Here is a 21,456-nt window from a genome sequence, read left to right as displayed (position 1 = left end):
GGAAAGAAACGCCACACGTTAAAAGAAAGTTCTATTAAAGAAAGAAAGAAATATACAACAAAATGCTTGCATTAAGAAACTCAACGGCTTAGCTATAAGCAACATATGACAGAAACAGTGATTTAAAAGATACCGATAAACCCATCCAACAGCCACATAAGTAAACAACCAAAGCTCGCCAGGCCGAATTGCTTGGGGTTCTTTTACTACAGATTGTGTAGGAACCTTGGGAATTGCGTTAGGAGGAGCTTGTAACTCACGCCGAGAAACAACAAAAGAACCGCTCCACTCTGTTCTACACCAAAGTTCATAAGTCGCATTGTATGGGGTTTCTTGTACTCACAGACTTTTGGTATAATATTTGAAATAAGAAGGAGTTAGGAGGAAACCTTGTTTACTCACAGCCGAGAAAACAAAAAAGACCCCGAGTATACAAATTCCCGCCCCTGACTTTAAACAATCCAATTCTCTGATTGGTCCTCTGGTCAGGTGTTTGGTTACCCTTTCCAGGTAAAAGAAACTTAACCCTTACCTTACCTATCTATTTATGACAACTCCCATTCAGATCAACGCATCCTTTGCTATTAACTTCATTAGGAGCAGATCCATCATAGGTAAACTGTCTCAAAACCTGGAAGTAACTCCCTGTACAAGGAGACAAATGAAAGACTTTTTTTATTCTTAACTATAAATTTCATTGTTCTAGTGAGTTCAGGTCAATTAAATATTATTTCAGTGATTCTTTTGAAAAGGAAAAGGGCCATTCTTTAGTTACATCACTGTAGTAATGAAGCAATTTTAAGAATGGTCAGTATTCCAGCATGAACAGTGTTTTCTTTGACCTTTTAAAGGACATCAGCTAGAAATGACATTCCATGAAGGTTACCAGGATCAAACTATGTTGTTTGTGTCACATTAAGGCTCAGTGTCTTTTGGTCTGTGGAAGGTGATTAGTGTGTCTCCCTTTTTAATCAGTTTTAAAATGTCAGCTACAAAAATACATGAGATGACAATTTAGAACAATATCCTTTCTGACAGTTTCATTAGTTTTGAGGAGATGAACAGATTGTTGACCAAGAAGGTCCTGAAAGTTTCAGAATATAAACTATTTTAAATAGGGTCATTTCAAAATTACCTTTACACTGTTTTGCTCGAGCTACCAGCAGGGCACCACCAGTATGCCATTTGTCATCCAATAGGTGTTGATTATTGCTTAATCCTCTGGCTGGTCTTCGACAGAAAAGGCTGTCTTTGTAGCCAGAGTTTTCTGCCGGTTGAGAGGTCAGTTGAAGAGGATAGGGGATATAGCTCGCTCCTCTTTCTCCTAATGAAGAGATGACACTGTTACCTCTTGCAGCTCCTGTGCTTTAAAATTTCTGTTTCTATTTAATATCCAAAATGGCTTAATCTCTAACTGCCATAAAGTAGAACAGCACCTCTTATTTCAATCATTCATTTAGCTGTTGATCCAGAACACGCACCTCTCTGACAAGTGTTCAAGGTGGGCTCTCTCCTCCTTTAACCATTATCTGCATGCAGATTACTCCGCAGTTTCCTATCAAGCATGTGCTGGTTAGGAAATGTAGTAATCAAATGGCAAAGTGATTGACCTGGATTACAGAATTCCATTTTCTCTCGATTAAAAGTACGGTATATCTTTCTCTAATTTTCTCTGACCTGGAGGTGTTCTCCATTTTACCCTGCTTTAGACATGTCAAAGAACTCTTTTAGCAAAGGAGTGAGCTCTGACATATTGGCAGCACTGATATTCTACTTTCCTCACACCTTGGTTTCTGCACCTGGTCCTGTTTTTAGATCTACAACTCTTTTATCTTTGATGTTTTCATGGCTCCTAACTCAGCTGGTCCCTAATCCTGGTTGGGGGCCTGAGGGTGTCACTTCAGGACAAATAATAAATAGATATTAAATAATAATAATAATAATAATACCCTGTTTGAAAGTACTCTGACATTGTCTGATTACTTCACACACAAAGGAGTGGAGAGGAGGCGAGCTGTAATGTTAAAACTTTACCTCATTGATTTCTCTTGGAAAATCTTTCAGGTATTGTTTGTGGAACTGATCAAAACTGAGTCAGTTGGCTTACCCTCGGTAAAGCTCTGATTCCTGTAAATTAAAGTTTATAAGAAAAGAAACATGACTCTCTTCAGTCAGATTGATCTTAAAGGGTTTTTGGGTGTATACTCGAATGTCAGCCTTTGTTATAATAATTTAGTTGCTCCAATGTTGGTCTGCCTTTTCATTTTTAGATGCTATTTTAGTATATTACCAGCATCTCATCACATCTTTGTCCCCTCTCTGACACTTGCTACAATTGCTACATATAGGGTACACAGAGGTCTGTAAGAGAGCGTACAGCAATCTGCAATGTTATTGCCAATGTATTTATTCGGAAGCTGCTAAAAAGCAATCTTAATTGTGATTAGCTCTGAGGTGCATGACTTCCGCATTGTGGTCACCTTTGTAATACTATTGTTGTTGTAATTTTTAACATCATCTATATTGTAGTAGCACTTAGAGGCCAATCAGGTCTGAGCCCACTGTGTGAGGTGCTGTACAAATGTACAGTCCCTATGCCGAAGAGCTCACAATCTTCAAGAAAATGAGATGTCCTACTTGATATCTTTTAGAAAGGCACCTGTGCCCTCCAAAGGAAAGGAATTTAATACATTACTTAGGTTATGTATTGTTTACTTCTGGTTGCTTTATTCTGGGAAATAATCTACTTCCTTTTGCAAACCTAAAATATGTGGTGATGATGAGATGACATAGACATGGGGATGAGGGAAGAGAAGAACTATGTATAAACCATTTATTTCCTTATTAGAGAATTGCTCTCAGGAAATAATTTTCTTTCCATCCAAGGAATTCAGACTAGTGGCTTCGTCAGAACTTCTTTCAACAGTGCTTATTGAAAGAGTGTATTGTGTTATAATCAGGGCAGCGAGAGGATTCAGGGGGCCTGGGGCAAAGCAGTTTTGGGGGGCCCTTCCATAAAAAGAAGTTGCAATACTATAGAATACTATATTCTTGTGGGGGGCCCCTGCGGGGCCTGGGGCAAATTGCCCCACTCCTTCCCCTTTCTCCCCTTCCCTGGTGGCCCTGGGAAAAATAAACATTTAAAAACCTGCCTCATCTCGGCACATACCCAGTTTTGAGAGAATTTCTTTTCAAGTCACCTTTACAAGGTATCACTGATTCTCAGCATCAGCTAGTGCTAAAAGGCACTAAAGCTCATTAAAAGGGTTGGATGAACATTTTCCATCAAAACTTTTTTTGGATTGAAAACTAGGGGTTTTTAAAAAGCAGAAAAAAATCACTGACAATGTCTGCTTTCCTTCAAAAATTGTTTTTGTTGTTTGTTTTTATTTAAAAGCTGAGATTAGTCTTCCAAAACCTGAACATGGTTTGGGGTTTCAGAAGTATGTGGCCAAATATTTGCTGCTTGCTGTGTTTGATTGTTTAAAGAAACAAAAAAAATTCTGCTTAAAAAAAATCCAAAACTTTTGAACCACCTCGGCTAGTGACCAAACGCCTGAGCCCATCCAGTCAGGTTTCTGATACTCTGCTGGCTTTCTTGACTCCATAACTTTGAGTTCATTTAGGTTAGAACATAAGAACGGCCGTACCGGGTCAGACCAAAGGTCCATCTAGCCCAGTATCCTGTCTACCGACAGTGGCCAATGCCAAGTGCCCCAGAGGGAGTGAACCTAACAGATAATAATCAAGTGATCTCTCTCCTGCCATCCATCTCCACCCTCTGACAAACAGAGGCTAGGACACCATTCCTTACCCATCCTGGCTAATAGCCATTAATGCACTTAACTTCCATGAATTTATCTGTTTCCTCAAAAACTGGAGACAGTTACTGTAGGTTTGTCTTTAGTATTGCTTATGTACATACTCCACGAACTGAGCATTTCAACTTGTTCCAGAATCTGGGATGAGCCTATGTTGTGAAAACTGAAATGCTCAAAATAGCACGTGCATGTGAATGGACACAGAGTGCTAAATTCAGATTAATCCAGGGGTTCTCAAGTGGGGGTTCGGACCCCTCAGGGGGTCATGAGGTTATTACTGGGGGTCCCGAGCTGTCCTCCACCTCAAACCCTGCTTTGCCTCCAGCATTTATAATAGTATTAAAATATTAAAAAGTGTTTTTAATTTATAAGGGGGGGGTGTCGCACTCAGAGGTTTGCTATGTGAAAGGCGTCACCAGTACAACAGTTTGAGAACTGCTGAATTAACCCCTCTGGAGCCTCAGGGAATTTTGCAGGGGAGAGAGGGTCTCCTTTGGTAGGGTTGGGAAGGAGGTAGGCAGTGTAGGATATTGCTCTTCTCATGTGATTCCCTCCCCCATGGCTCTCTTGGCTCTATCACTGTTAATCTAAAGTGGCTAATTTTAAATGAAGCTACCCTCCCCTGAAGTGAACCTCCCTATGGCACTGAAATGAAATGTAGACTATAATTTGGCATTTGAGGAGTGAAAGGGATGGTAGCGCTAAGGGAAAAGATAACAGTTTGGCTCTTTGTGTTTAAATAACTGTCTGCCAGCGTCAAACTGCTGAATGAGTTTTAGGGTAGGGAAGGCTGTGCCTCCCTAAACAGCGTGGCCCTGCCCCCTATCTGACACCCACCCACTTCCTGCTCCTGACTGCCCCCCTCAGAAACCCCGACCCATCCTGCTCCTTGTCCCCTGACCACCCCCCGAGATCCCCCTGACCACCACCCCAGGACCCCACGCCCCACCAAGTCCTGACAGACCCCTGGAATGCCCATGATGCAACTCCCCATCCCCTGACCACCCCCACCCCTGAACCTGTGCCTCCTCCCTGTCCCTGACTGTCCCCAGGACTCCCTGGCCCGGCCCCCTTACCATGCCGCTTACCCCCACCTCCCCCATCTCCCGGAGCCACAGCACGCCGCGTCCTGGACAGCGCTGCAGCTGCGTGGCTCTGGCGGGACCTGAGCTCCTGCTGCTTGGTTCCAGCTTCCAGCCCCGCCCCCTTCGCATGCGGCTCTGAGCGGGAGGAGCTTTAGCTGTATCCATGACCGCTCCTGGACATGGCGCGCTGAGGTACCGGTGAATGGGGGAAGGCAAAGATGGAGGCAGGGGAGAGCCTCAGAGATTCTCGTGGAGGCCTGGGACAAATTGTCCCGCTTGCCTCCCCCCTCCCCCCCCCGGGCGGTCCTGGTTATATTATTATTGTGCATTCAGAGTGAAATGAAATACCACCTGCTTAGCTGATTGCTACCAGTATATAAATGTTTATGCAGAAGAATGATGCCATTGTACCAAAGTTGGATATTGTGGACAGCGCACACTGCTAAAAAGTTTCCAACCTGGAAATTAGTTGGAGCTCTTATTTTAGTATACAGTTTATTTCCTCTTTTGGCAATGGTGGTCAGCCTCCTTTCATTTCTTGCTTTCAGCCTAAATGAGTGTGCCAGTAGAATACTTCATAATTGGAAAACCTAAAATAAATGACCACAGAAGTCTATGATATAAAAAAACAATGAAGTAAAAGGTTAAAGTTTACTATGAGTGTCCTATCTGCTTTTTCTCAGCTTCTCATTTAGCACTAGATCCTGCAGTCAGTCTGTTTTCAGTGTAATGGGAAATCTGTGAACAGAATTCTTGTGAGCTTGGGCTTTCACTACAGTAGTCCTGTGATGAGATAGATATAGATAAATATTAAAAAAAGAAAAGAAAAGTGAAGGGGCAATGATGCCTTAACTTCCACTTTCTAAGAATTTAAGTTCTAGTGGAGTGGTTTTCAACCTTTTTTTCATTTGTGGACCCCTAAAAAGTATCAAATGGGGATGTGGACCACTTTGGAAATCTTAGACATAGTTTGTGGATCCCCAGAGGTGTGCAGACCGCATGTTGAAAACAATTGCTTTATTATGATATCACTAAAGTTGGGATGGTCAATAGGTGGACTGCAGGCCAAATCTAGACTGCCAGATGCTTTTGAATGGATCTTGAAATCTTTTTTAACTTACTATTATCATTATTGCTATTTTTTATTATTTTCTCTGAAATCTGGACCTTGAGTTTACCTTAACCAAGAAATTTGGCCCTTGAGGGAAAAAAAAAGATTACTTATGCACTATAAAATATCAACATGTGCCAAATCAGTTGCAACTTTGGAATATCTGTGTGTAAATCCGTTTTTATGTTAATGTATACAATGCTTTCATAAGCCTATAATCACCTTTACGTAATATTTCTCCTCTCCCAGTTGTTCTTCCAGTGAAATGAAGTCCTCTCCAGGGCAGAACAGGAGTGTCATTATTAGTGATGCCAGCCACTTTATAATGTAGAGACAGGAAGTGAGGATAATTAAAAAAAAATCTAAACCTACCACTTAAGTTGTGCTTTACTAACACTATTTAAGTCATGATCTAGCATTTTAGATTTCCTTATGCTGATACACACATTCTCTTCAGGTGCCCAACAGGAGTGTGAAGATACTTTCTTTATAAGAATGAAATTATTGTTTTATTTATTTTATTTTGTTTACAGAACATATGGCTCTACTAAAATGATTTGCATAAACACACCAGTAGTTTTCTAAGTGGACTGAATTTAGAGCATTTATCCTAGTGCACCATATTCTCCATTTTACAGTTTGAAGTGATGGCCTTATTTTGAACAAAATTATGACCTAACTTTCATCAGCATTTTAGAGAGCATAAGAGGATAAGTGGCACACCTGCAGGTAGGAAGTAGACTTGCATACACACTGTGCACAGAAGGAATTGTACATTGTACTTAGTAGTGCAGAGACTTCACAGCAGGCCAATGATAGAGCCAGATGCAATATGCAAATAGAGGCAGAGATCCATGCTAGAAGGGAAGGGTCTGGTCATATAAATGACAGCTCAGTCCAAAAAAACAAAACAAAACAAAAAAAAGCAGCAGAACATGCAGCACCAGCAAGTACTAGATCAGGGGTGGGCAAACTCTGGCTTGTCAGCCAGATCCAGCTCGCCAGCCATTTTAAGCTGGCCCTTGAACGCTTGCTGGGGAGTGGGGTCAGGGGCTTGCCCCGTTCCGGTGCTTCAGCCAGGGCACAGTGTTGAGGGCCGCTCCATGCAGCTCCCGGAAGCAGTGGCATGGCCCTGCTCCAGCACTCCAGCCAGGAAGCATGGTCGGGGGGCTGCTCCACACATCTCCCGGAAGCAGCAGCATGGACCTTCTCTGGCTTCTAGGTACTCGAAGGGCCCCGCTCCAATGGCCCTCTCCAAAGCTCTAAGGGGAGCTGCAGGGGCGCTGCCTGCGGACGGGGCAGCATGCAGAGCTGCCTGGCCATGCCTCCACGTAGGAGTTGGAGAAGGGATATGCTGCTGCTTCCAGGAACCGCTTGAGGTAAATGCTGCCCGGAGCTTGCACCCCTAAACCTCTCCCCATGCCCCAACCCCCTGCCCCAGCCCTGATCCCCCTCCTGCCCTCCAAAACCCATGGTCCCAGCCTGGAGCACCCTCCTGCACGCCAAACCCCTCATCCCCAGCCACACCTCAGAGCCCACACCTACAGCTGGAGCCTGCAACCTTTCCCTCTACCCCAGCCCTGACCCCCCCTTCCGCCCTCCGAACCCCTCTGTCCCAGCCTAGAGCACCCTCTTGCACCCCCTGCCCTGCCTCCCCAGCCCCACGCCAGAGCCTCCACCCCCAGCCGGAGCCCTCACCCTCTCCCCCGCCCCAGCCTGGAGCCCCCTCCAGCACCCTGAACTCCTCATTTCTGGCCCCATCCTGGAGCTCACACCCCCAACCAGAGCCCATACCCCAACCCCAATTTTGTGAGCATTCATGGCCTGTCATACAATTTCTATTCCCAGATGTGGCCTCAGGCCAAAAAGTTTGCCAACCCCTGTACTAGATGGTGCAGCACCCAAGTTATAAACTGCACTGTCTGAACAGCTGAAGCAAGTCACTGTGCATGCATCATTGCAGCTGGAACACAATGGCCAGAAAAAGGTGCCTCAGTCACTGGACCCCAGATGTTCCCTTGCTACTAACACAGCTTAGCACCATAAATAAGCATTGCTTCCAAGATTGAACTGTGTGGCACGCTGCTCAGCCTAAGATCCCAATGTAGCATCAGTAGCAGGCAACAGTATGAGGTAGTGTAGAACTTGGCAAGTCACAATACACCTCTGCCTCGATATAATGCTGTCCTCGAGAGGCAAAAAATCTCACTGCGTTATAGGTGAGACCACATTATATCAAACTTGCTTCTCCCACCCCACCCTTCCTTGTTCCCTGAATGTCCCCTCCAGAGACCCCCGTCGTAATCACCCCCAGGACCCCACCCCCTACCCAACTCTGCTGTCGCCTGACTGCTCCAACCCTTGTCCACCCCCGCTCCCAGCCCCTTTACAGGCACTCACCAGCAGTGGTAGGAAGTGGAGCAGCCCGGCCCCAGTCCGCTCCACTCTGCCAGCTCCCAACCATGGCGCTCCACTTCCTGCTGCCGGTGAGTGCAGGGAGATTGGGGAAAGGATACCCCCCCCCCCGAGCGATACGGCTGGGAAGCAGAGTGGGCTGCTCCCAGTCCCCTGCTAATCCCCCGGGCCACTCTGGGACTGGGACCCCCAAAAGTGCCCTCTCACAGCTCCTGCCCCCCAGACCCTGCGGGGGGAGCCCCTGACTGCCCCCGAGACTCTCTGCCCCTTATCAAACTCCCCAACCTGGCCCGGCACTCTTAACATGCTGCTCAGAGCAGTGTGTCAGAGCTTTACTGTGTTGTGTGCGAACCCGCATTCTGTCGGGATAGAGGTGCACTAAATATGTCTGTGTTAATTCCTCTGATGAGGTAGGGAAAACCTGCCTCCTCCTTACACATGTGGTGCATACTGCTGAGCTACTATTAGGCAGAGGTCTCCGTGGCTGTTGCTGGCAGCTGCAATGTTAGATTATGGTCTTGCCCTTTTATTCATGGTATTTTTTCAGATAGCAGAAATCTAGCGTTTGGAAATGGAATAGTTTGTGATCTGATCAAGTTTCAGGCATCCAGTATTTCTCATAACAGATGAGAAAGTTACAAAATATAATTTTTTGAAATATTGTAAATGCCAACCAAAGTGAGCAGTGAGTGTTCTGGGATAGGAATTTTGTGGTATTGAGAATGGTAATTTGAACTGATTTTGTTCTTTTCCCATGTAAATAGGCTGTATGGATACAACAGGCATCACATCTCTCTCACGGTCATTCCCTTCTCAGTTCCTTCACCACATATTTATAGCATTTTTCCAAAGCAGCCTTTGTTTTCTGGCATATGCTTGCGTGCTTTAATGTTAGACTCTACAGTGACGCCTAACTGTTTCTTAAGGTTGTAAGGTTTATATTAGTTCCAGAGTTCTATGAATGACAGTGACTTTTTTTCTGACTGACATACCAGCTTACTGCTTAAGGTGATCATAGTTTAAAACATTGTTTCTCCATTGCAGACATCACAGGGATTGCTCTTAATGTCCCCAGTCTAACTGATACGACCCCACTTTCTGATACGGTACTTTTACATGAACTATAGATGGGGGCTGTGCTCCCACTGCTAACTACAGACATCGCCCTGTAAAATGTTAGCTGTTCTATATACTATGCATTTCTGCTGAACTAGGTAACTAGGTTACTCATGTAGCTGCATCCACACTGGTACTGCATTAACCCAGGCTAGGAGTCCTGGTGGCATATCCCTGGGTTCTTAGTGCTGCACTAAGCTGCGTTGCTCTGTGAATTTTTCTCCCGGAAAACACTGTGAAAGATGTCTGTCCTTCCCAGGCCTCTGTGCAGAGGTATACTTAGCCCACCAACACCATAAGTAAAAGCACTTCTGGTTCTTCATACTCCTCACTTCTGTCCATGATCTCAGTTTCAGCTGCTATCAAGGCATTGATCCATCTCAGGAATGTGACCTGTTCCAGCTGTGGCACCATTAGTGCAATGCCTGTTTCCACAGTTGACAGCAGAGAGAGGGCATGAGACATCATGGAAGGCATTTTGGCAGTGGTTCTTCACCCTCCTTGGTGAGGAGATCACACCAACCACATGCAGACATAGCAGAATGGAGACAGCTGACCAGTAGATTTGGAATAAGGCCAAGCACAGAGTAGTGGGACTACATCACCATGCAGAACTGAGATGACCAGCAGTGGCCCCAGAACTGCCTCATGAGGAAGGCCACCTTCATGAAGCAGTATGAGAAGCTTTCCCTGATTTTTCAGTGCCAGGACATGCAGATGAGGGAGGACGTACCAATCCAGAAACTGGTTGCTATTTACTGTCTGGAAACTGGCTACCTGACTGCTACTGGACCTTGTCTAACCAGTTCAGTATTGGCAAGTGAACACTTGGTGCTGGGGTGATGGAGGCTTGTGAGGCAATTATTGCTGTGGTTTACCCACAGGTGGTAGATGTGTCTGCTCTTCCCCCAGGAGGATTCCAGAAAGGGTACTACTTGCTCATTATTCAGGCCTTTGTCCCAGCCGTAGCAGGAGCTTCATGGACACCAGTGTGGGATGTACTGGCAATTGCATGATGCCAGGTGCTCAGGAGGCTTGGCGTTTATCTGTTTAGACAAAAGGAAATTTATTTCGTTCAGACAACATAGATGTCAATGGGGTATCTGTGCCCACTGATATTTTAGGAGACCCAGGCTATTTTCTGCTGTCCTGACTCAGAAAGCCCTCCTCTGATGTGAGAGCATTTAGTCTGCTGAGCAGTTGCCAGATGACAGAGGCCAATTGAAGGCAAGATGGTGTTCTATAGTAGCCAGTGTGTAGGCTATGCATTACACAACATACAGGAGGAAAAAGGGGAGACCGTTTACTAGGAGTGAGTTGAAGACCACATTGTTTTTACAGGCCTGGTACAGGAAACCCAAAAGTGCACCTCTGATCACTGGGGCCAGGGCAGTAAGGAATGCCTTGTGTGCCCACAACCTTGCTTTGTATGGGGGAAATTAAAGGGAAATGTGAGAGTTTATCAGTTTATCTATTGTTATGATGAGACTTTAACAGCAGCTTTGGTTTAAATGTCCTGCCTCTTTGTTTTCTAAGCACTCACACACTGAGGGATTGTACAACCAAATACTTTGCTCTTCACTTTTCACTTTTAATAAACAAAAACAACAGTAGCACCAATCAGTGTAGATGGATAGGAAAAGCTATATCTTAGAGATGTTTACGTAGTAAGAATCTGCAAACCCACAAAGGCTCTAGCTGGGGTGGTGTTGGGAAGGCCTCCCCAGAGTGATGGGTCTTGGAGTTAACTGCCGTATTCATGGGGTGTTCACACTACTCATATCTGTTGTTTCTGTCTGTCTACAGACTCCAACAGATATTGCTGGAATGGTTACCCTGGATTTGTTTTCAGGCTTTTCTCTGCAACCCCAAGGGCTAGAAACTTCCTTTTGTTTTGTTTTGTTTTTTTTTAAATGAAAGTTTAAAGTCTGATCTGACTCCATGAGCTGAGACTCCAGGCAACAGCCTTAATCCTGGATGAGCTGTGTAACCATTTTCCCCCTTGCACAGTCCTGATGTGCACACAAAAAAGACCTCCAAAAAGAAAAAAAGCAGAACAATATGTCAGTGCAGAATAGTGAACAGTATAATATTGAATGATGACAAAACTCAATGCTAATCTAGAAGTATACATGCATCTTGAAAGAGACTATGTGGAATAGGAATAGTGCTACTACTTGGAGCACACCAGCGGAATAGCAGAGAAATGATTGACAAAGAGAAGCATTTCTTCTGTTGGTTTCGTTTATACTCCATATTGTGGGAGGATAATTTTACAGTATTGTTAGTGGAACAGAAATTGTTAGTCATGGAAACAGAACAACAACAACATTTTAAGTAAGCCCTCTGTATTTTTATTTCTTTGAAAATGAAGTTTAAAGGTTGAACAATAAAATCAGTGAAATGTGTGTCTGAAGATATTTTATACTGTTTTGTACTGTAAAACAGTTTCATATATGGACCACAATATTTTGTAAAAATGTATAGATATAATCATATTCTAGAGCAATGCCTCTTTTCAGCCATTCATGACCTCCCAACCCCCTTCACATCAGTCACTTGGAACATCCTTTGGTATCTTTTACACATAGTGTATATGCCGTTTTCTTGGCTTAACGTGTATGAGATCATTTTCTCAGTATATGTCTTAGGTGTTTTTTTAATTCCTAATGCACCTTCTTCATTAAGTTTTCATTGTGCACTGGTGGACTTAGCTGAAATGGGGTCATTGTAGGGATGAATGACTCAGGCTTTTGAATCATGAGTCAGTGGTCACAATGAATAGATTCATATACTTTGGCATGCAATTCCAGGTTGCTGCTTCTCAGTCCACTAAGTTTTCTGTCATTTCCAGAATTAAAGTCAAGTATAGGGTAGTGCTGAAAAGTAATCTAAACCTCCATCTGTGTGTGCGCATGTGTGGCTGGCTTTGGGCATCAAGGACAGGGTGATCAGACAGCAAGTGTGAAAAATCAGGATGGGGTGGGGGGGAATAGGAGCCTATATAAGAAAAAGACCCCAAAATTGGGACTGTCCCTATAAAATCGGGACATCTGATAACTCTAATCAAGGATAAGGGGAAACTATGTTCATCCCATCTACCCCCGTCCATGTTGTATATTACACATCTGATTAAGAATACACTCCTTCAGGACGTTAGGGTTGTTTTATACAAACTTTTTTCTATAGAAGATTTCAGTTATATTAAATGGCTACATTTATGTATACTTTTGCGTTCTCTGCAGTAGACTGGTGTTAGTTTCCTGAACCATACTGTATTTCTGTATATCAAAAGAATGTGAAGAAGCTTAGAGAGAGCAGCCAACAAGATATTGGATTTCCCAAGGATAGAGCCAATGCAACAATTCTAAGGGCAAGAAAGCAGTAGACATCTGTTGAATTTTCCATATTGTAAACAGGATGAAGTGAGCGTCTCCTAGTCTCTTGTATTAACTTCACAAAGTTTCACAACCAGACCATTTGTGTGGGTGGTTGGGTGATACGCTAAGGTTCAAAGTGACACATTTGAATGAGATCCCAAGCTTCTAGTATTAGACGAGGCATAGGTTAGTGCCGTCAGTGAGATCTTCATGGGATAGCAGATCTCAAGAGAAGTCCTCTATAGAATTCTTTGGCAATAATCTGAATAGGTGCTCACCTCAGTGGTATGGCCTCAGGATAGTGAATGGTGTAAGTGACTACCATTGGGGTGAATTGGTGTCCCCTAATAGTTCAAAAATGTTTATCCCTCTCTGCTCAGAGGGCACTAGGAGGGACCTGAAATTTCCCTTCGCGGCCACATGTTGGCATTCTGAACAGGAGGCGCAGAAACTGATTGTCTTGTCAACCACAAGCCATTTGGCTTGTGCACATTACTACGTGTTGTCTCTTCCTAGGTAGTCTGAACAAGACAGAGGAAGAGCTAGTAGCAGGATCTCTGGTTGGGTATCTATTGGTGCTGAGCCCTGGCGGTGTACTAGCTTGTCTGCAGTCTGAATCTATCTAACACAGCAAATGCCTTTACACTTCAAAGTGTGGAAATTGCAAAATTTGGGACTTCCAGGTGATGGCCCCACTATAGTTAGCTGTGGATAGACCTTCTCATGTTGTTCCTACATCAGGTTATAAGATCCTGACAAGAGGTCTGAGGTGAGATCTGGTAAAGATATAACACCATGGCTAGTTTCAGCATTCTTGAGGGATTTCACAAAAAGACCTTAGAATATACCTGCCTACTTTGCATCTCTGACTTTTCTGGGATCAAGAATGGGAGTCGTAAATTTTGAGGGAGTCTTGTCAAGGGTAAACTTTTCAACAGTGCCTAAGTGACTTAGGAGTCTGCATCCCATTTCCACAAGTGACTTAGGCACTTAAGAGCCCCAAATCCACTGACTTTCAATGAGACTTAGGCACAGTTGAAAATGTTACCCCAAATCTTCAATGACTATTTCCCAACTTTGCTATAACCTGGTTCAGCCTCATCAGTATTTGAAAGCCTCCTGATGATCATCCGAGGTACCTTGTTAGCCATCTCAGCCCTAACCTTCACTGCTCTGATCAGGGTGCTTGTAGAGATAAGACTACATGGACACGGACACAGGTGATCTGCACAGAATCTGTACCAGGATGGTGTTTGGGCACAGCCAGAGTCTACTAACTCAGACATGAGTTACTTCTGAGACTACCAAATCTTCACTGGGCCGACGTAGACTTGATGTCATCTTTTTTCCCCCCGCCCAATGATCAGGTAACAAAAGCCTCTGCCCACTATCCCATACAATCCCACAACTCAAATGAACAGTTAGTCAGATGGATCTCTTTGGTCTCTGTAATCTGAGAGTTACTTTTGTAATTGGCTGACGGAAGGTTCCCTTGGAGGATTCTGAAATCTCTCGGAGTGTGTCCATTTTCATCTGTCTCCTCTGATAGCCTAGTTTTTTTTTTTCCCCATCATCTCTGATGGCTCATCATATTTCTAGGGGCTGGACCCTCCTTTCAGGATTGATATCTGGGTTGAAGTGACTTGTAAATTCAAGTCAAAGCAGATTGTTCATTGCCTGGAATGCTTCTGACACAGTGCCAGCTTATGCTGATGATCCAGTCTTGCACATTCCCTGGAAGGATGTCCAGGTATTTTCCTAGAACAGTAGATTTTCTGAGCTATTCACAGATCAGTGTCACAGGATGGACTTGCCCTTTAGGGATTGGGTGGTGGCTTGAGATCAGGACCTTGCGAGGAATGATTGTGACTGGAATTTGCATTGCCAGCTTCAGCTACTTATAGTCCTTGGCAGATTTGTTGTTCAGGGCCTTGTAAACTGCTTTACTTCCTCCTTCAAGAAGGGTGCAATTCAGGTAGGCCATGTCTATCTGGCCAACTGGGATGTGATAACCTTCAAACATAGTGAAGTAGGCCTCCAATAGGGTGGTGCTGGTAGTTATAGACATGTCAGGGAATTGGTGATCTTTTAAAGCAGTGGCTCCAGAAGTTGCTGCTGAGTTGCTCTTTGGCTCTTTTGCTGTTATATCAGCCATTTCGTGAGGTCTTCGTCATGTAGAGAAGTTGTCCGTGTACGTACTTTCCGTACTAAGATGTGGTAGGATCAGCGTGAGAGTGTCTAGCAATAGATTTCACTGGCAATCCAAATTTAAACAGAAACCTCAAATTTACTCTCTGGGGCCTATGTTTTATTATTTCCAGGTTCTGATCTAACCATAATACAAAAATGATGAAAGTTTCTGGCTGCTTTCCTTTTATGTTGTCTACAAGGTATTCCAAACACAATAAACTCCAAACACACAGCAGAAAAATACAAACCAAATTAGGTATGTTTTTGTTTCTCCAGAACTCCCCATTTTGCCTTCTCATCAGAGCCAGGTAGCTAGCTTGTTTGCCTGCTCTGTGGGTAACCCAGCTCATCTTTAAGGTGCTGAGCCTGAAGGTCAGCTTCATTTAAATGAGTTCCAAGCTGGTAGTAACTCCCTGAAAACACCCTGAGCCTGTGGTTGGAATTAACTTCTGCCTGGCTTAGCAGGGTTTCTAGGGTACCACTGGAGGACTGAAAAATCTATAAATCCCATCACAACCCACGTTGTAGGAACCTTTCTTAACTGAAGAGAGCTGGATAGGTTCCATCCAGTTCTGGAGCCAGTTCATGTCCCCATTGGCAATGGTGGTTGCTGCAGAGCAGCTTAGCTGTGCTCCTGCTCCTCACCACTGAAGGAAGTGAAAGCCACTGCTTTTGCAGCCCTTTCTGCTGTTTCTGTTAGAAGACATGAGAGACTGGAAAGTAAACTCACTCACTTGCATGGCTTTGTGAAGCACTAATTGCATAGTTTTCAACTCAAACTAAAAACTCATTATTAATTAAAAACTGAATTCCTCTGTATTTATCCAGTAAAATGAGTTTTAATAGTGTGTTATAGCCAGAGTGCAATTATTCTTCCTTTTTATATCTGTCAGTCACTGACAAACAGTTGATTTTTATTGTTGCTTTTAAAAATATAGATTTTTACCCTGTGATTAATACTAATAAGACATTGATAATGTGCTGTTAGAACATCTAAACCAGTGTAATCAGTGACAAATTTTAATTGGTTTAGCATTTTCCTGAAACAGTGAAATACCGTAAAGTTTGTTAGACAAAAGGTGACCAAGTAAGGCTGCCTGAGAGAGATTTCATGGCAAATTAGCTGAAAGATGACGTTGTAACTTTTAAGTTATCCAGTGTGACAGAGTGTGCCTGTGCGTGCGCATGTGTTCATATAAAAGAGCTGATGAGCCTCTGGCAAGGAAGTCCCGCAGAAGCTGCAAATGTGGTTAGTGGAAATTAAATCTCAATTCAGCTCTGCAGCACGTGACTTCCTATTTCTGTAAACTACTTCCAAGGGACTTCCTCTGCTAAATCAGCTCAAGTCTTTCAGAGGTTTAATCCAGAGTTGTAGGTTAGTCTGCTTTGTCCCATGTCAGAGTTTTCTCTCAGATTTATTTTTAGAGGTTTTTTTTCTCTTGTGCCATTTCCAGCATGCAAGGATCTAGTGGCTACTGCCCGTGATCGGAAGCTGAATACATTTGTACAGATCTCAGTAGTACATCCAGCACAACAGACTTTGACGAGATACTCAAGCACTGAAATTGTGGAGGTGAGCTTCCTTTTATTACATTACCATTCCTTACTAAATTTCATATTATTTCCTTAGAAAATGAATGAACAGCTGAAACAAGTTAGTGCACAGTCTTTAGTAGGCAAGCTTCACTGTAGATATTAGCAAGGCATACCTGAGAATGTGCTGCAACTCTTGGCACATAACCAGGATAAACAGTGGGAAATGAACTTGCCTGTTCACGAAAGGTCTATTTTGCCAACAGGAGACATAAAGAATAGTCTGGCTCTTCAGACATAGCTTTAGAGTGAGCTGGAGAATATTTGCTCTCATTAAGAAACAAATCTAGAAAAAAATAAGCTAAAATATGAGTGCAAATGTTTTAATCACAGAAGAATGTAGTACATATTATGTAGTGTTATCTTTTCATTTTTGTTTTATTCTCCCCTCAATTGGAAACTTGACGTTTTTGCAGGTTTAAAAGTGTGTATTTGTTTTTTGATCGGAAAAGGAGAGGTATGTATAGATTTAATAATAATCTGCTTTACATTTTGTAGCAAATGTTGCATGATTGCTCTGCTAGTGCTTGTATCCCACCCCCTCCTGAAATTTCAGTTTCATAAACAGTAAAGTTTATGTTTACTATATAATTACGTAAGTGAAACTATGTAGCATAAACATAACTTTTCATGTACAATATTGGAGAAGATTATTAAAAGCAAGAAAGTGTCCCCCCCAAATACAAATTCAGAATTACTTTAAGAGATAAACTGAGCTGTTTGATAAATCTAAGCCATAGGAATGTTTCGTAAACACTTTGTGATCTTCAGATTCCAGCTGACTGCTAATTCAGTTGTCATGATTTGAACTATCAGCCATCCTGAAACTGCATCACTCAAATAGCCTGAAACAGATCAAGATGGTTCAGTGCAGACTGTCTAGCTTTATGTATTGTTGTAGATGGAATAGATGATTCAGACAGAAGTAGACTCATTTTCTATTATGAAGATGACCCAGATTCTGAACAGAGCTCTGAATTTGTCATATTCACGCTCTAGGTGTCTGTGATTAGGACACTTCCTTTTTGGTAGTTGGTGGATTTCGTTAAAATGGAAGGTACGCCAGACAAATGTTATGTGAGTTATGCTAAAAACTTCCTCTCAATTATTAGGAAATTTTAAAGATATCTTTAATTTTCAAAATGCATTTAAAGTTTGTTTTTGATAAAAACTTTCTATATATGTTTATGTCAAAGAAATGACAACAGTGGTTTCATATGGTATGTTTCAGAGTTTTCGTATGTTAGAACTTACTAAAGTTGCTAGTGCAGCGTTTTTTGAAATTGCTAGAGCTAATGAGAAAAGTACCAGTTTTCTGGATTCCATCATACACTACTGTTGTATTATTTTTTACAAGAAGATAATGTAATATCCAAAGTCTGTAGCCTAAAAATGTTTAAGGGATTGCATATTTTTTACTATACATTTTGAACTGGATATTTAGCAACAGAAGGTCTACTTATATAGGTATAGAGTTATTTTATAAATCAGTCTGTGGTAAGTTTGGAGTTGAACCTGCAAAAAATCAATGCTTACATTTTTAACTTTAGAAGATAATCATTGGTTAAGAAATTGAGTTAATTGTCAGCATGATAATTAAGCTGATCAATTTTTTAAAAATTGTGTTGATGTTATTGTGAGCCTTTTCTTTTGGGTGATTTAATCAATCAACATCTTCAGTTGTTTGCACAAATTATATCTGTGTCCATAGTAGTAACCATTAGCCTTAAGGAAACGCTTTTATAAAACATCTTGCTTTAAAATGAATTGTTTATCACTGAGCACTTTTAAGAGTACTGATGTATGGTGACAGGGCCACATGAGGGCATTTGTCAACATTTGCGTATCCCAGAAGCACCTCTTTTTCAGTATGATTAAGTTTTTATACCATTACGTTTTATGTTGCTGACTTTGGTAGCATTTGGTAGTTCAAGTTTCTCTTTACTGTAGCAGATATATTTCCTTTAGAACTCCATAGTTTCTGCACACTCGTCCATAATTACATACTGAACAGTACACAGCTGCTACCTTACTGAATCTGAGCTGTTTACTTGTGCTGTACAGGGAACAAGAGACCCACTGTTTTTGACTGGTGTGACATTCCCACCGGAATATCCTATCTATGAGGAAACTAAAATAAAACTAACCGTCTATGATGTCAAAGATAAATCTCAGGACACGGTAAGTATCTAGCTCCTTTTCTTGCATAAATATTATTCAGACTTTTCCCCATAATGTTTGCTGCTTCTCTCCCCGCCCCCTCCCCCTCTTTTAGTAACATTGGAAACTGAACACTATATATGTTGATTACTCAGAGTTGCTTTTGCTTTATTTCTAAAAATATACTTACATATTTTTCATGATGGTTAGAAAAGTGGAGAGAAATTGACAGGAATGTTCCCCGCCTCCCTTCAGATGGACTGTGTACTGTTATTTAACTTGTTCTATGAAACTGTATAGGTATTTCTGGGGAAGAAAAGGTTACTATTGTATGCCTTTTTTATTGCTGGTAGAGAACATATGGAATAGATTGAGATAATAAGACTGTAAATAATCTTGCCAGAAATATGTTACTGATCATACAATACTAGTCATGTAAAACATAAAACAATAGTAAAGCCTGTTATTTGAGGTTTAAGAAAGGTAATGGATAATCACATTTTGGTTTAATGTTTTGCATATTGATATCTGTATCTCCTCCAGCACTACCATAGTGATCAATAGTGAAGGGTACAAGACATACTGTGTGACACAGGAAAATCTGAATTAAATCCTATGGGACCAGATTGAGAACCCTTTATGTTGTGAGCAGTTACTTGCATGAATAGACTGTTGAAATCAGTGGAACTGCTTATGTAAGTAATTAATCACTAATATGAGTAAGGGTTATACAAGCTGATATATAGTAACAACAGTACCCAAGCTCATTATCTAGAGTCCTCAGGTAGAAAATACAACTTAACTGTATCCTGATGGTGCCACAGGAGATACTCACTCACATGAATGAAGTACTCATGTGCATAGGTTTTCCCTTAAAAAGAAAGGGGGTGATGTTCGTTGTTTGTACACATGTAAATTCAGTTAGGCAGGTGGAGATCCAACAGAATATCTGGGAAGAGTTTTGGCCCCTAAAGATTTGTTTTCTTTTGAATGTGGGCTGTATTTTAAGAATGGTGTTTGAAATTTTTTGTATCTGTATAGATTTCATTGATCAAGGTTCAGGGATTACAGAGTTCAAAAAAGAACTAGTAAGTGTATGAAGGATAGGTCCATCAGTGGTTATTAGCTAGGATGGGCAGGGATGGTGTCCCTAGCCTCTGTTTGCCAGAAGCTGGGAATGGGTGACAGGGGATGGATCACTTGATGATTACCTGTTCTGTTCACTCCCTCTGAAGCGTCACTGTCAGAAGACAGGATACTGGGCTAGATGGACCTTTGGTCTGTTCCAGTATGGCTGTTCTTATGTTCTAAAGTTATTTCTAATATATTAAAGATATTGAACCAATATAATGATTTATAAAATTGAAGTATTAATTTAACATAAAAACAGCTAAAGGGTTTTCTACAGATTGTGCACAGAAATCTGGGCTTGCTGCATCAGTTACGAATGTTTTAAAAAAAAAAAAATAGCTTGAGCTCCAGCTCCTCTTTCATTGCAGATTAAGCACTGCGTAAAGGGGAGTAAATGGTGTTCTTGCTATTTCCCAATCAGTACCACCATCATTCTGTCTGAAGATGTTAGTGAGAAGTGGACAGCGAGGGATGAGGATTGGCTGGTAGAGCCTTGACTATGTCTCCTTCTCATCAGCGCACTAGACAGAGTGGCTGAGTCAGTATGGTGGGTAGTAATAATCTGCTGCTGGTATGGACACAGTGCTTTTCCTGCACCGCTCCTTGAGTGATGCAGCTATATGCTTACCCTTTATGCAAGGCAGAGTGCAACATCTAGCCCATATAATTAACATCACTTGATAACTAGTCCATGTTTTTTAAAATAAGTCCATAGAATTCAAAATTTCTCTGTGCTGTCGAATTCTACAGGATGGTTCAGAGAAATTCTTTCTCTTTCTTAAATTCCATAGATATTTAATTTCATAGACCATATGACATTCCTGTAGAACCACATTTCATTCCTACTAAATTGCTATTTTAAAAACGTTGTGTTACGAATATATGTAGCAGTTGTAACCTACATTATTACAACTGGGGCTCAACATTACAAAAATTAAGTAAATTGTGAGATGTATCATATCTAAATTTTCATAGTGTGGACTGCCCACATGTATCTTAAGGTCCAGAATGACTGGAAACGTACATACATGCTGGTAAGTAAGCTAGAAAAAAAATTAGTGATTTGTCTCTACTTCTACCTGGCACAAAACAGAGGTGATCATGTTTGCATCCATCAATGAACAAAGTTGATTTTCAGACCATATAGTTGGAAGAACAAAAACCAAAACTGCAATCCTGCACCATTTTAGTTTATTCTTTTGTTGTTTCTCCTCTACTTCAGTTGAGGCTGAAATAGTTAAAATAAGAGAAATTTGGCACGTATTAAAGTTTAAGTTTTGGGATTTAACTTTCAGAGCTAAATGGATGGGAGAATTTTCAGTTATTTTGCTCAACCATCTATTCTATCAAAATAGATGCTGGCTCTCATTTTCAAACTCTCTTGGTTTCTAGCATAATTCAAAAACTGCCAGTCAAAGTTTGTTCACATAAGTAGTCACATTGACGACAGAGGG

The 21,456-nt window shown here is 41.9% G+C and overlaps 1 protein-coding gene across 3 annotated transcripts in view; it reads left to right on the top strand.

Moving 5' to 3' along the window:
• Window positions 1-21,456, top strand: part of INPP4B (inositol polyphosphate-4-phosphatase type II B) — a 329,709-nt gene that overhangs the window by 14,872 nt on the left and 293,381 nt on the right. For 2 of the 3 annotated variants that reach the window (XM_032768984.2, XM_032768983.1), the window contains exons 1-2: window positions 16,477-16,691; window positions 18,776-18,892. In XM_032768984.2, coding sequence (XP_032624875.1) covers window positions 16,512-16,691; window positions 18,776-18,892 — 297 coding nt within the window. In that variant the 5' untranslated portion in view covers window positions 16,477-16,511. Of the gene's footprint in view, window positions 1-16,476; window positions 16,692-18,775; window positions 18,893-21,456 lie in introns of those variants that run through there. The other variant, XM_075066288.1, reaches the window with a different exon arrangement.

The sequence above is a fragment of the Chelonoidis abingdonii genome, chromosome 5 (assembly GCF_003597395.2).
Source record: "Chelonoidis abingdonii isolate Lonesome George chromosome 5, CheloAbing_2.0, whole genome shotgun sequence".
Taxonomy (NCBI): domain Eukaryota; kingdom Metazoa; phylum Chordata; order Testudines; family Testudinidae; genus Chelonoidis; species Chelonoidis abingdonii.
This window is presented reverse-complemented; position numbering and strand designations above follow the sequence as displayed.